The following is a 15,176-nucleotide window of genomic DNA, read 5'->3' as shown; positions in this document are numbered from 1 at the left end:
AATGGCGTCTTCCCAGAGTCCCCTGGGGTCACGGTGCCGAGTCTCCAAGCATTCCCCACAATGAAGTGGCAATGTTTGGAACATCAGTGCCCTGAGCTGGACCAACCCCATCCAGCAAGCCACAGAAACCTGCAACAGCTTAAACCCTGGCCGCTGCCTGGCAGTCTCCCACACTTTTTTGCTGCTGCACCCACCAGCACCGGAAACCCTGGTTATCTTCCCAATGTCTAGAGCTGCAGGGGGAGGCCCCCCAGCCTTCTGCAGTCTTCCCAGAAAGAATAGAGCTCAGGGACCCAGACATCTGGGTCACTGGAGAGATCAGCCCCCTCCCCCCCACCCCGCCCCGCCGTGGGGCTCCTGGGAAGACACTCACCTTTCAGGTAAGCCAAGCCAAAATAAGTGAGCTCTCCAAGGTGGGCGAAGGACACCACGGCCTCGAAGACGGCACCTGCTGTGGACTCAATGTCACATTTCACCTGCAGGCACTGCCCGCTCAGCAGGACCACACAGAGGTCCCTGAGAGCCAAATAGGACTTCCCTTTTTTGGTCTGAAAATGACAACAGCAGTATCATTTGCCCGGGAACCACGAGACGGCAACCTTTAGCATGTGCAAACGCAAGTTACCACGCTCAGCACTTTATGTGCACTGTCTCCTCTAAGTGACAGACAACCGGAAATGATGTCATCTGTCTTCAGCAAGTGACAAACTGCAGCTCAGAGACTGCAGAGGACTTGTCCAGGGCTGCACAGTTGGCAACAGGCACAACCGTGCTCTCTGCCAGGCTCTGGGGAGGGGCAGATAGGCTGGGCTGCCCACCGGCTTCGGCCGTGAGGCGCATGTCCCGGGAAGCGTCGTGCACCATGATGCTGTCCCCAGTCCGTCCCAGAGTACAGATTAACGAATTCTAAACTGCGGAGGATGTAGGCGGAGGGAGCAGGTCCCGCGGGTGGACAGGGCTGCAGCAAGGGGATTCTAGAACCCGGTACAGCAGAGCTGCAGCACGGACTCAAGGCTGCTTCTGCCTCTTCAGCCTCCTCGGGTTCTTATTGGGTTCTTCTCCCCCCACCCCCCGGAGCACCCAGTGGCCCCTGCTCAGCCTCCCAGAGAGCCGGTCATCCTGCAGTCATGTGGGCTGCGCCACCTGTGGCTTGCACCCTCCACCCACACTGCCCTTCTTCCCACAAAGCAGATTTCCTACGAGTCTTCCAGGCTGGCGTCTGGACTCCTTGTCTGAGGTCTGCAGAGTGAGGCCACCTCCTCCCTTCTCTGCTCAGGGCCCCGGCACCGCCCCCAACCATGTCCTAAAGCGCAGCCCAGATCTTGCTGGGCAAAGTCGCCCTTTGAAGGTGGCCCTGAGCAGGCACACTCACCGCAGAGACTTTGCCTACAGCCACCCTGACTCTCCTAGCACCCAAGGGTGGCCCCGAGGGCAGGCTGGAGGACCCTGTGGGAGGGGGTTTCCCCTAAGATCACTGGCGGACTGATGGTACAGGCCTGCCCTGAGCCACCCCATCCTGGTCCCCGCTTAGCACCTGAGCAGCCCCAGAAATTGTTTAACTCTTTCCAGGGCCACCCCTCAGATAGCCCCATCGGCGCTGGGGCAAGGCCCGGGGACAGGAGCGTCCTTAAGCTCTTCAGCAGGCAGTGGGGCCAGCAGTGCAGTCACACAGAGGAGCCCTGTGCCCCCGGGCTGTGTCCGGGTCAGGTGCTCTGGAACTGCCTCTTGGTAATCACAGGATGATCTGGAGGCGAGTTTTCCGAGTGAAGTCCAGGACAGGGTGTGTATGCAGGGAGCCTCGGCCCCTGGGAGTGCTGCCCCCCCCACCTCCCTGGGATGGGCTCTGACCACCAGCTCCTGGCTCCCCGATCCCCCAGCCTCCTCTGCCCTCGCCTCCTCCTCCTCAGGGCAGTCACACTACCCCATAGTTTCATCCCTGTGCAAGGGGCTGGTGCAGAAGGGTCCTGGGCAGGTGCACCTCCCCTCCCCACCCCGCCGCCAAGACATCTCATAGCAGGCATGGCGGTGGCTGTCCCCACCTGGGCCAGTGGCACCAAAGCCGTCTGTGAGTGACCCAGCAAGGACAAGCAAGCCTCTTACCCAGCCCCGATCCAGGTACAGGGAGGTTGTGTATTGCAGGAACAAACTCCCATCTGTCTGGGGGTTGGGCAGCAGAGCCATGGGAGCTGGGGCACAGAGCATGGACCCAGCAGCTGGTGGGAAGGGAACCTAGTGCCCCAGACACATGACAGGACCTCAGGCACCTGGTGGGGGTGTCTCTCTTCTCCCTATGAATATCCCTGTGCCCCCAGGAATGTGGCATTACATAGCAGATAAAAAGCCCCATGCTTGCATGTCAAGAGAGGCAGAGGGGCCAGCGCCATGGCTCACTTGGTTAATCCTCCGCCTGCGGTGCTGGCATCCCATATGGACACCGGGTTCTAGTCCTGGTTGCTCCTCTTCCAGTCCAGCTCTCTGCTGTGGCCTGGGAGTGCAGTGGAGGATGGCCCAAGTGCTTGGGCCCTGCACCTACATGGGAGACCAGGAGAAGCACCTGGCTCCTGGCTTTGGATCAGCGCAGCGCTGGCCATAGCGGCCATTTGGGGAGTGAACCAATGGAAGGAAGACCTTTCTCTCTGTCTCTCTCACTGTCTAACTCTGCCTGTCAAATTAAAAAGAAAAAAAAAAGTGAGGCAGAGACAGAGAGAAAGTGAGAGAGAAAGAAACCACAGTAAAAAAGGGCAATGTTGCGTGTTCTCGTTCCCGCAGTGGCTGCCTGGCACGCGGGGTACAGCAGGAGGCTGCAAGTCAGGAGACTGGCCCCACAAGAGCCTGTTTCTAGGTGTTTCCCGTGGACAGCCACGCTGTGAGCCTGGGGAATCTGCCTCCGACGCCCACGACTCAGCATACAGAGATCTGTGCCGCTGAAGACAGCTCCTTCAGGCTCTACTCCAGTGTGCAGGTTCTGGGAAACCCTGATTCCACAGGAGGAAAAGGCACTTGTTCCCAAGAGCGCCCTCCACATGCGGGTAGACACAGGCAGCTGCACACACTGGGCGCATCTGGGGCAAGAAGTGGCAGCGAAAGCAACACACAGCAGATGTTGCTGTCCTAGCTGAACCGGGACAGGTGACCAGGGACGCCCCGGGGTGTAAGGCCACTCCTTGTCTTCTGCTGGAAGAGTCTCCCTCTACACACCCCAGAAGCATCCCCAGAGATGCCAGGGTGCAGGAGCCCTTGGAGGATCAGGAGGCAGCTCCAGGATCTGGTGCCAAGGTCAAGAGGCCCCATTGGACAGAGCCAGGCATTGCACAGCATCCTTGTAGGAAGGGGAGACTGCATGCCCAGCCCAGCCGGTCTGTCTGGTGGGGTAGCGGGTGTGCAGTCACCTAAGCCATGTGACCTGACCCGTGTGAGAAAAGGGGTGCCTGGGGAGATCACCCCTTCCTCCCTGACAGCACTGGGTGGTCTGCAGGCTGGGGGAAGGCCGAGGACAGGCAGAGGAGGCACGGGCCCAGAGCCATGAGCCACTGCACAACACAGTGAGGAGATGGCCAGAGAGAGCCCATCCGGGACCAACTGCTTGTGCTGCCTCTGCCACTTTGCCTGAGGAGGCCACGTGCCAGGGTCCTCAGGAAGTCACCGAGCCCCTGCACGAACCACTCTGACATCCCCAGTCCTCGCCCCTCAGCTTCTGTAACTCAGGAACCTCCTGCCCTGGGTAACCAAACCCTTGCCTTCTTGGGCATGGGAAAACTGTTGCTCTATGCCACGCTTCCCTCCCCAGGCTGGGGCCAGGCACACAGCAGGCGCCCTGTGACTGCTCTCTACATGAATGAATGCAGGTGCTGAGCGCGTAGGGGTCCAGCCTCTGGAGTGAGGCGCATTCTTCATTCTGGCCGGCGTGCCTCCACTGGCCCAGAGGCCGGCACGTTGCGGGGAAGGGGCCTTGGCACACGCTGCATGGAAGCTGGGATCACTGCAATCCTCGCGGGCACACTGGCCTTAACCCAGAGTGAGCCAGAGGAGGGCGCCCTGGTCTGGGCTGCCATGAGCTGTGGAGTCAGGGACCCTGGAAAGGAGGGGGCACCGAGCTGCAGCAGGAGCAGGCCAGCTTGGCCAGACATGCACGTCAGCTCCAGGGGAGACAGGAAGAATACCCCTCAGATTAATATTGACTGAGAATTTCCTGGCCAAGGGCTTGGCCCTGCACAACAGGGATACGGCCTGCAGCTGGCACAGGTGCATCCTAGGGGAGCTCAGGGTGGGACCAGTCACGTGCTCAGGGTGCTGGGCTGGGCTCCGGTGCTGCCAGGTGAGAAAGGGCAGCTCACTCAGCATTCACCCCCACTGCTCCCTCTGCCTGAACTGTTCTGCCCCCCAAAAGCCCCTAAGGCTCAATCCCTTTCTTTGTGCCTGGCTCAGCTCACGTGGCGCCCCCTAGGGGCAAACCTCTCCATCCTCCTCACCCCAGCAACCACCTTCCACCTACTTCCCTTCTTCACTGGTCTTTGTGTTGTTTAACTTTGTTTTATTTGGAAGGCAGAAAGATAGACAGACAGACAGACAGACAGAGATCTCCTGTCTGCTGGTTTGTTCCCCCAATGCCTGCTACAGCCAGGGCTGGGTCAGGCAGAAGCCAGGATCCAGGAACTCAATCCTGATCTCCCCCATGGGTGGCGGGGACCCGAGTGCTTGAGCCCTCATCTGCTGCCTCCCAGGGTGCACATGAGCCGGAAGCTGGAATTGGGAGCAAAACCAGAATTCGAATCTGGGCACCCCAGTAGGGGATGCAGATTTTCCAAGCCACAAAAAAATTTTTTTAAGATTTATTTATTTGAAAGGCAGAGTTACAGAGAGACAAAGGTGGAAAGAGAGAGAGAGTGAGCTCTTCCACTCTCTGGTTCACTCCCCAGATGGCCACAACAGCCGGAGCTGTACCCATCTGAAGCCAGGAGCCAGGAGCAGCTTCCTGGTCTCCCACGCAGGTGCAAGGGCCCAAGGACTTGAACCATCTTCTACTGCTTTCCCAGGCCACAGCAGAGAGCTGAATTGGAAGTAGAGCAGCCGGGACTCAAACCAGCACCCATACGGGATGCCGACACTGTAAGCAGTGGCTTTACCTGCTACACCACAGCACCGGCTCCTCCAAGCCACATCTTAACTGCTATGCCACTCACTCACCCCATGCACTGGTCTCTTTGCACAAATCCACATGTTCTTTCATGTGCACACTTGTGTCTATCTTTGCCCCTCCCTGCTAGAATGTAAGCTCCATGTGCCGTTCTGCTCAGCCCAGATCAGAGCCAACCACAGTGCCTGGTGCCTTCTAGGGGCTTCACAAGTCTTCTGGCTGAAGGCAGAGGTGAGGGCTGGCCAGGGAGGATGGACAGGACTGAGCTGAGGTGCAAGGGGGTAACTCTCAAAGCAGAAAGGTAGCTACTACAGAGCAGGGGCAGGAGGAGCATGTGGCCGGGGCTCCTGCAGGGGTGGGGGAGGCAGAGGGCCCCCAGAGCACCCCTGCTCAGCACCCAGCAGTCCTTCCCCACCCTCCCTCCCCACCTTGTCTAACCCCGTAGTTACCACAACGGATCCAGGCAGGTGCAGCAGCACCGGAGCCTCTGCAGCCAGCAGGACAAACTCAGGCCTGGAGAACTGGGAGAGACACCAGAGTCACTTACGGTGGGGACGACAGGACGGGCTCCAGGCTCTGGGTGCTGGGCTGCCCCCAGGAGCTCATGCCTGCTCCTGCAGGACACAGGGTTTGGGGAGATGAGGCTGAAGCAGGCCGAGACCCCAGCGAGGCTGGCCCCTCAGAGCAGAAGCTATGTGGGCGGGGATGGGGTATTGCTAATGTCCAGTCACCTAAACTGGGTACAGAGGGTCCACTTTACTACACATTTCCTATGGCATCACATAGTCTTATCATGTGTATCAAAAGAATAAGGTACATTATATAGTACACATATATGAGATGCAATACAGAGCTTTTTTTTAAAAAAAAAAAAAAAAGCAACCTTGGATTTCAGAGAGGTAGCACGTTTTTCCAGCTCTGAACATTGAGTTAATTGCATGCATGGCCAGTGCCTGTCCTCATGTCCAGCTAACGTCCAGGGAAATGCTTCAGCCCTCATTATTATTTAGACCCAGGGTTCATCCTGTGGGGGTGCACATTCTCAACCCATTTTACAGGTGAGCACATTGAGGCTTCAACAGGTGAGCAGACAGCGGTGGAGTTGGGTGGGCTTCTAACACATCCTCAAGGTACCCAGCTAAACACATGACACAAGAGGTCAAAATGCCAGTTGGGGAGTGGTCTGTGTCCTGAGACAGACCCCAGTAGCAGCGTCTTTACTGAATGACCAGGAAGAAAATCTAACAAAATTGAACAATCCCTTTCAGGGCCCTCTTAATCCGCCCTCCACCCAAGCTTGTGGGGGCCTGAGAATGGGTGGGGGTGTATGGGAACCGCAGCCCTCAGTCTCTCTGGGGATCAGCTGCAGCTCACGTCTAACTTGCTGAGGGGCTTAAAGCAAATGTGTCTGCCACAGACAGACAGATGGACGGCAGATGCCTGGCGGGAGCTCTGGGTCTCAGGTTCCGATGCTGAGACAGAAGGGGGAGGCAATTCTGGGTGAGCAGTCTGCCAGGTGGGGCTTGTCGCAGCCCTAGGGGCGCTGATCCCCCCTGGGCCCTGTGGCTAATGCCAACAGTGCGTCCTCAGGAAGGGATGCCACACCCTGCACACTGCCCATGGCTGTGACCGCTGGCTCCATGGCCTCACCCTGCAGCACAGACCTCAGCCTGCAAGGAGGCAGGGCCCCAGGAGGCAAAGGCACGCTCCGGAGGTCTCCGACATCTGCCCTGCCTCTCAGCCTGGCCTCCCCGCAAGTTGGCCCGGCTGCTCTCTGGGCCCTCGCTGTCACGCTCCCCTAACCCCTCCCCACCAGAAAGGCTGGCCCTGCAGTCCTGGGTCTGTCCTGTGTTTCTCTCAAGCCAGAAGAGCCCCCAATAAGCACCTTCTACCTTGGCAGCTCTGTAATCACACGCTCTGCCCCTGCCCTGTGCACCAGCGACTGGAAACCGCGGGGTGGACCCAGCGTTTTTACCCTTGTACCCGACACAGTGCGTACCATGAACCCTGCCCCAGCGACACCACCCAGCCAACACCTGCACCCTGAGAGACACATCTCAAGTCTCTCTGAGTCCAGAGCTGTGAACCTCAAGCCCAGGATGCCTGAGGACCCTGCCCGTTTGCAGGGCCACCTCTGCCTGCCCCCCTCTCTGCCCCTCCTTGGCTCACCTTCCCGTTTCTTTGCAGGAGATCCTTGTGAGAAGGAGTTGCTGGCAGCGTGATTTCTGCTGCCCCCGAGAGCACAGACGCAGAGCTGAGCCGTCGACACTCCTGGGCGTCGTGAGGCGTCGCACCTGCCGAAGCGCTGGTCAGGGGTGCGGAAAGGGGTTGTGCTTAAGCCAAAGGCCACGCCCTCCTCCCCCCCTCCCCCCGACCACCGGCAGGTGCTCAGTCCCTGATGCATGGGCTCTTCAGCCTGCGCAGTGATACTGCGATGCTATCACCTCCACTTTGCAAAGAGAAGGCAGAAGCCTGGGAAATCAACAGCGGATCACCACGCTGGGGCCGCTGGAGGTGTGTGATGATGTGTGCTCTCCGCTTCACGATTCGTGTGACTCTGAGTCAATGGGCGTTTTTTTTTTTTTTTAATTTTTTTTTTTTTTTGACAGGCAGAGTGGACAGTGAGAGAGAGACAGAGAGAAAGGTCTTCCTTTTGCCGTTGGTTCACCCTCCAATGGCCGCCGTGGCAGGCGCGCTGCAGCCGGCGCACAGCGCTGATCCGAAGGCAGGAGCCAGGTGCTTCTCCTGGTCTCCCATGTGGGTGCAGGGCCCAAGCACTTGGGCCATCCTCCACTGCCCTCCCTGGCTACAGCAGAGAGCTGGACTGGAAGAGGGGCAACCGGGACAGGATCGGTGCCCCGACCGGGACTAGAACCCGGTGTGCCGGCGCCGCAAGGCGGAGGATTAGCCTAGTGAGCCGTGGCGCCGGCTGTCAATGGGCGTTTTAATTATGATCGGGATAACTACGCGCTGACAGCACCAACTCCACCTTGAGCTTCTCCCCGTAACACAGGATTGCAGCTGGCCGGGGGCAGGCTCACCGCCAGCAAGTCTGTCTGTTCCCTCTGGCTGGTTGACAGCCACACTGACGCCTGCACGCTGATACGCAAGAGATAGAGATAGTTTGAGGCCCGGCCTTTTCCCTCCAAGGTTGACATCAGGGCGCTGAGATAAGACACCTGGAGCAGTAAACACCAGCGCCTGCGGACCGCCTTTGAGACGCGCGTCACTATGACGCCACTCCCTACGAGAATTCACTTGGAGGAGGCATTGGCTGCTGGAGTGAGAAGCCCACTGCCTCTTTGCCCACTGCTTGATGGCGATCCAGAGCCTCCGAGGCTCACCTGCCGGGGCATGTCGGCTCGGACGTGGGGAAATTTCCCCCTTGGATGCACAGGGTCTGGCTCATCGCTAGCCATCTGTGCTGCTACCTATTTCTGCCTGTCTTTTTATATCCTCCTTCTGGGCGTCTTTGTAGATGTGGCTTTTGTGTGCATTGCAATGAACTGATTAACTTGGGAACTATCTGTCTCCACTGGCTTGTCATCTGATTAAAGAATAATAGGACCTGTCCTTTTGGGAAAAATTGTAATCCTTGGGGCTGGCGCTGTGGCACAGTAGGTCAAAGCCCCGGCCTGCAGCACCAGCATCCCATATGCACACCGGTTCGAGTCCTGGCTGCTCCACTTCCGATCCAGCTCTCTGCCATGGCCTGGGAAAGCAGCAGAAGATGGCCCAAGTCCTTGGGCCCCTGCACCCACATGGGAGACCCGGAAGAAGCTCCTGGCTCCTGGCTTCAGATTGGCTCAGCTCTGGCCATTGTGGCCATTTGGGGAGTGAACCAGCAGGTGGAAGACTTTCTCTCTCTCTCTCTCTCTCTCTCTCTCTCTCTCTCTCTCTCTGTAACTCTGTCTTTCAAATTAATAAAATAAATCTTTTAAAAAATTGTAATCCTTGAGGCTGAAATTGGCACCAGGTGAAATTGGCACCAGACATGGGGAACCAGGCCACCGTGGCTGGTCCAGCATGCTAAGGGGCAAGCCACAATATACTCCCCTCCCCCATCTCACAGCTCCACCTTTCTGCCCTGGATTCCTGGACCCCACATCCCGAACACCCCCTGAGCAGGCCATGAGATGACCGGGCGCCTGACTCTTCTTCCTTGGAATTTCATTTGGTTGAAGAAATCGGGGGGTGACCTGGTGGCTATTTTCATTGGGGAAACCGGGCTCTAAATAGCGAGAAAAATCAGTGGGTGGTGAACTCCACAAGGTAGAGCTGCAGGCAAGGGCCCAGCTGTGAGTCAGACATCAAGTGTGGCCAAAGCCCCGGGCTGAACCCTGCAGAGACCAGACATTGTCGCAGGCCCTGACAAAGCAATGTGTAAATAAATAGATCCCCCAAACTTCAAAATGGCCAAGATGCCAAGTCCAGGAAAACAGGGGGCCACGGTGTGGCTTTTGATCTGATTTAAGCATCTATGTGAGATTACTGCAACAATGGCCTTGATTCTTCTCCCTGGTCCTTGTCCTATGTGACATTGCAGCCCCATGCTAGTAACAGGTGGGGTCTCTACCTGTCAAATAAGTAAATAAGTAGAGGTGGGGTCCATTTCCACACCCTCTGAACCCGGGTTGCACTTGAGGCTTGATTTGTGCAATAGAATAAAGTGGGAGTGGTAGAAGGCCAATTCTGGACTCTCTCTCTCTCTCTCTCTCTCTCTCTCTCTCTCTCTCTCTCTCTCTCCATTCTGCCATTGCCGTAACAGCAGTCCCAGCCTATCCTGCTAGAGGACAGTCAGAGCCCCCCATACAACAATCACCCTCCCAGGAGCAAATCTTCCCAGCTGCTCATGAACGCACAGACACCTAGCAGCTGGGCACGGCCCAAGCCACCACCCACAGAGTCCTGAGCTAAGCGAGCCCTGGGTGCTTGCAGCCACCGTGTCCCATGGTTATTGGTCATGCAACAGGGTGTGCCGACGGGTAACTGCCGCAGCATGGAGAGAGCCTGCCGTTCCCTCTCTGAGCCTGCCCGTGGTCCCCCGAGGACACAGGATGACCCCACAGCGCCACCTGGGCTTTGTTGCTGCTTAACAGTGGCTTCTTCCCACTAATGGAATGGGGCTGGCCTTTTCTGAAGAAGCCAGCAGCATCAGGAACTGATCAAAGCAGTAGGATACGGACCCACAGCAACGTCCCACAGCAAGCTCTCAGCGCCCCGGACACCTTGCGGCTCACCTGTGAGCGGAGAGGCTGCCATGACTGTGTGCTGAGCTGCCCGATTGAGGCTCCAGGGAGCTCTGGGTCTCTGTGCTTCTCTCTGAAACTAATCAGATGGCATGGGGAGAGGGCAAGGGTGGAGGCAAGAGCACAGCTGTCTTAACTCAGGCAACCTGCGGTGGGGAAAGCATCACCATTCACCAGCTGTGTGACCTTGGCAAAATTCTTGACCCTCTCTGTTTCTCTATGTTAAAAATGGAAAGGAGGGGTCGGCTTTGTGTCACCATGGGTTAAGCCCATGCCTGCGACACTGGCATCCCACGTGAGCACCAGCTGGACTCATAGCTGCTCTGCTTCTGTCCCAGCCTCTCTGGGAAGGCAGTGGAAGATGGCTCAAGTCCTTGAGCCCCTGCCACTCAAGTGGGAGACCCAGGTGGAGCTCCAGGCTCCTGACATCAGCCTGGCCCAGCCCTGATTGTTGGGGCTATTTGGAGAGTGAACCAGCCGATGGAAGATTGATCGATCTCTCTCTCTCCCCTGTTCTCTTTGTCATTCTGCCTTTTGGATAAATAAAATAAATATTCTTTAAAAAAGAATAGAAATGGAAATGATAGTTACAGGGCAGGGGAGGGTGGGAATTTTTAGGAGGAGATGCAGTCTAATGATGGAGACCACCTTGTTTCCAGGACAACAAATATCATTTTTTGAAGATTTTTTTGAAGATTTATTTATTTACTTGAGAAGCAGAGTTACTCATAGAGAGAGGCAGAGAGAGAGAGAAAGAGAGAGAGGTCTTCCATATACTGGTTCACTCCCCAAATGGCTTCAAAAGCTGAGCTGGGCTGATTCAAATCCAGGAGCCAGGAGCTTCTTCCAGGTCTCCACGCAGGTGCAGGGGCCATTTGGGCCATCTTCCCACTGTTTTCCCAGGGCATCAGTAGGGAGCGGGACAGAAGTGGAGCAACCAGGACTCGAACTGGTGCCCATATGGGATGCCAGTACTGCAGACACAGGCTTTACCCGCTACACCACAGGACCAGACCCCCACTATCACTAATTTAAAATAAGGTCCTAAAGCTCAGATTCCATTGGAAAGCAGAGAACAGAAGATCTGAAGGTTATTTTAAATGCCTCTCTTTCCCCCAAACCCAGGACAACAACAACAACAATCTTGTGCAAATCATTTTCCCCTTCACTCTACCTAGAAAGTCAAGGAGGGAAAACTGTTCTTTTCTGCTGCTCGCTTTCACTTGTTTGTATCAACTTGGACAGTTAGAAATCAATAAAAACGGAGCTGACATTCGATGTGAAGAACTCTTAAATTGTAACCCGGCAGGTCCTGCGCTCAGCCCTGTCTCTCCAGGGCTTCTCTGGAAGAGCGGTGTTAACCCAGGCTTCCTCTGGCATCGCTTCAGGGAGGTCTGGACCCAGGGGACCGTGCAGGGCAGGGGCCAGAGCCACACTCACCTCTGCAAGGCTGCAGACTCCCCAGCGCCTGAGCCGCCGGGCTCTCGCCGCTCGCCTGATGCAGCCTCTTCCTGAGCAGGTAGCTCCTGCTCTGCTGCACGGAGGAGCTTTCTCCCACCAAGCGCCTCTCCACCTGGGGGTCAGAGCATCACACAGCGGCACCCTGAGGTCAAGGTCAGTGGGGGGCCTTGTGCTCCTGCACACGCAGGCAAACTGCGCTCAGACCAGGCCAAGATGCAACTGCCCTTCCGTGAGAAGCCAACAGCGCTTTCTCCAGCAGCCAGGCCCACTCTGGACCCACGTGCACGTAGCTGACCCCGCCAGCCCTGTGTGCTCAGGCACACGTGTGCCTTTGCACACACATTCCTTCCGCTGGTGAGGGTCTCTCCGCAAGCTCCACTGTGCCCGTGAGATTTTATCCGCTCTGTTCCTAACCTCCTCCACCTCTTCCCCCTGAACACCATCCCTTATCATTGCACACATGCCCGTCTCTATTGCACATTACACGATACTGACCTACGGCTCACCCCCCCTCAACACACACACAGCACCTGATGCAGTGTCCCATTGAATGTGGTGCTGAATAAGAGATTGAGGTCTACTTGGGATCCCTGATGGCAACGTCTTATAGGTCAATACAGTGTCTCTGGGGGGGGGGGGGGGGGAAGCAGCACCAATGCAGGGCAGACTCTGACAACGGACGCTGGTCATACAAGGGGTCTTTTAAAAGTGCATGGAAAATGCATATGGCGAAAAAAGCACACAGGATTTAAAATCTTTCTGCACCAAAGGGAACTTAGGTTTGAATTGCATTCTTCCACAAATGTTTGGGAGAATCCTCGTATCTTTCAGTTACATACATTCGCATTCGTCTTCTCTCCTTGACTTCTGTGGCTCAGGTAGTAGGAGCCACATGTTCACCTGCCAAGAGAGAAGTGGTCCGGAAGGGAGGCGTGGCCAGGAGAGGCCTTTTCTAATGGACACCTGGCAGCCTCCTATGCTTCTGTCCCCTCAACCCTGCCCACACGGCCTCTGTGCTCGGCCTGGTCTCAGCTCTCCCATGGCCACCTTCTGGTTCCTCTCAAACCTCCTAACATTCTGTACCATGCACCCCTGCTGGCCTCCCCTGCCCCAGCCTTGTCCTGGCCTCTTGGGCCACTCTGGGGACTCAGGTGGTCCTATTGCAGCTGTCTGAAGCTCAGCCCACCTCTTCATTCAGCTTGCCCCCGTCCTAACCTCCCCCCACCACTCCCCTCTTGCACAATCATCCCCATCTCTGGCTGAGCATGGAGGGAAGCTGGCCTACACCAAAGAAATAAATGCCCACCACGTGCCAGGCCCCTTGCTGGGCACGAGGAGTGCACAGGGCAGCAAGCAGCACCGTGGGACTTGTGCAAAGCACAAGACAGCAGAGGGGCAGGCAGGGCGGGGGTCACGTGAGCATGGTCAGGAATCGCTTTTTTTTTTTTTTTTTTTTTTTTGACAGGCAGAGTGGATAGTGAGAGAGAGAGACAGAGAGAAAGGTCTTCCTTTTTGCCATTGGTTCACCCTCCAATGGCCGCTGCGGCCGGCGCATCACGCTGATCCGAAGCCAGGAGCCAGGCGCTTCTCCCGGTCTCCCATGGGGTGCAGGGCCCAAGGACTTGCCATCCTCCACTGCCTTCCTGGGCCATAGCAGAGAGCTGGCCTGGAAGAGGGGCAACTGGGACAGAATCCAGCGCCCCAACCGGGACTAGAACCCGGTGTGCCGGCGCTGCAAGGTGGAGGATTAGCCTGTTAAGCCACGGCGCCGGCCAGGAATCGCTTTCTGATAGAACTGAGTGCTGGGTGATTTAGGGAAAGAGGCATGTGAAAAGATCTCGGGCCCTTAGCCATGCCGGGAAATGGGGTCTGGCCCAAAGTCTCCACCAGCAGAAACGCGGTTAAGAGGAGTGAGGGTCTAACCTAGCCGTTCAGACGCCACCTTTCACACCCAGCTACCTGCAGTTGATTGTCAGGTCCAGCTCCTGATTTCAGCTTGCAGCCAGTGCAGACCCTGGGAAGCAGTGGCGATGGCTCAAGTGACTGAGTTCCTGGCTTTGGCCCCAGCCTAGCCTCCCGGCCATTGCAGGCATTTGGAATACGGACCGGCCGACTCAAGAGCACACTCTCCCCTCCCTCTCTTAGGTAAGTACAACGAGGACAATATTCTAGGTCTGCTGTGTCTTACAGGGTGGTGGCCAGCTCCATGTGGTGACTGAGCATTTTTTTTTTTTTTTTGCCAGGCAGAGTTAGACAGTGAGAGAGAGAGAGAGAGAGAGAGAGAGAGAGAAAGGTCTTCCTTTTTCCGTTGGTTCACTCCCCAGTTGGCTGCTACGGCCAGCGCTGTGCTGATCCGAAGCCAGGAGCTGGGTACTTCCTCCTGGTCTCCCATGCAGGTGCAGGGACTCAAGCACTTGGGCCATCCTCCACTGCCCTCCCGGGCCACAGCAGAGCTTGAGTGGAAGTGGAGCAACCGGGACTAGTACCCGGTGCCCCAACCAGGACTAGAACCCAGGGTACCAGTGCCACAGGCGGAGGATTAGCCAAGTGAGCCATGGCACCAGCCCAGTGACTGAGAATTTGAAACATGGCATGAGGGCCAGCACCCTGATGTAGTGGATCAAGCCACTACCTGCCAGCCTCCCATGTTGGAGTGCCGCTTGGAGTCTGGCTACTCCACTTCCCATCCAGCTCCCTGCTAATGTGCCTGGGAAGGCAGCAGAGGCTGGCCCAAGGGCTTGGGCCCCTGCCACCCATGCGGGAGACCTGGATGGAGTTCCTGGCTGTTGCTTTCAGCATGGTCCAACCCTGGCTCTTGCAGGAGTGGAAGATCTTGCATGGAATGGAAGATCAATTCTCTCCCCACCCCTCTCTCTATCTCCATCTCTCTCTCTCTCTCTCCCTTTCTCTCTCCTTGTCACTCTGCCTTTCAAATAATAAATAAATAATTTTGTAAAGACAGAAATGTGGCATGTGTGACTGAGGAACTGAACCTTTAGTTTTATCTCATTCCAATGCATTCTAAGGCACTGAGGCAAACGTCAATCACTGCACGTGGCTTGCAACCAGCAGGCTGCAAAGCACAGCTCCGTACTGACCTCAGAGATGGTGCCCAGAACCAAGCCAACCAGCCGCTGGATGTGGAGGCCGGCAGGGGCCGGGTACACCGACACTGCTTCCTGATGAGCCTGACACGCTTCCAGAACCGACGGCAAGGGCGGCCGCCTGTCAGGCTGCTCTTCGCACATGCTCAGCAGGATCGAGTGCAGGGGCTCGCTCAGCTGCAGGGGCTGCAGGACAGACGAGGCCGTGAGAAGCGCGCACTGCCGCCA

At 56.8% G+C, this 15,176-nt stretch overlaps 1 protein-coding gene across 1 annotated transcript in view; it reads right to left on the bottom strand.

The window, feature by feature from the left end:
* FRMPD2 (FERM and PDZ domain containing 2) overlaps positions 1-15,176 on the bottom strand; it is a 101,769-nt gene that overhangs the window by 66,280 nt on the left and 20,313 nt on the right. The window contains exons 6-11 of the mRNA XM_062214315.1: positions 14,943-15,134; positions 11,824-11,956; positions 10,375-10,462; positions 7,304-7,439; positions 5,584-5,655; positions 374-548 (exon numbers count right to left, since the gene is read on the bottom strand). Of these exons, the coding sequence (XP_062070299.1) occupies positions 374-548; positions 5,584-5,655; positions 7,304-7,439; positions 10,375-10,462; positions 11,824-11,956; positions 14,943-15,134 (796 nt within the window). The remainder of the gene's footprint in view (positions 1-373; positions 549-5,583; positions 5,656-7,303; positions 7,440-10,374; positions 10,463-11,823; positions 11,957-14,942; positions 15,135-15,176) is intronic.

Source organism: Lepus europaeus, chromosome 17 (genome assembly GCF_033115175.1).
Source record: "Lepus europaeus isolate LE1 chromosome 17, mLepTim1.pri, whole genome shotgun sequence".
Classification (NCBI taxonomy): domain Eukaryota; kingdom Metazoa; phylum Chordata; class Mammalia; order Lagomorpha; family Leporidae; genus Lepus; species Lepus europaeus.
Note: the sequence above shows the minus strand (reverse complement) of the source record. Positions and strands in the feature narration are given on the sequence as shown.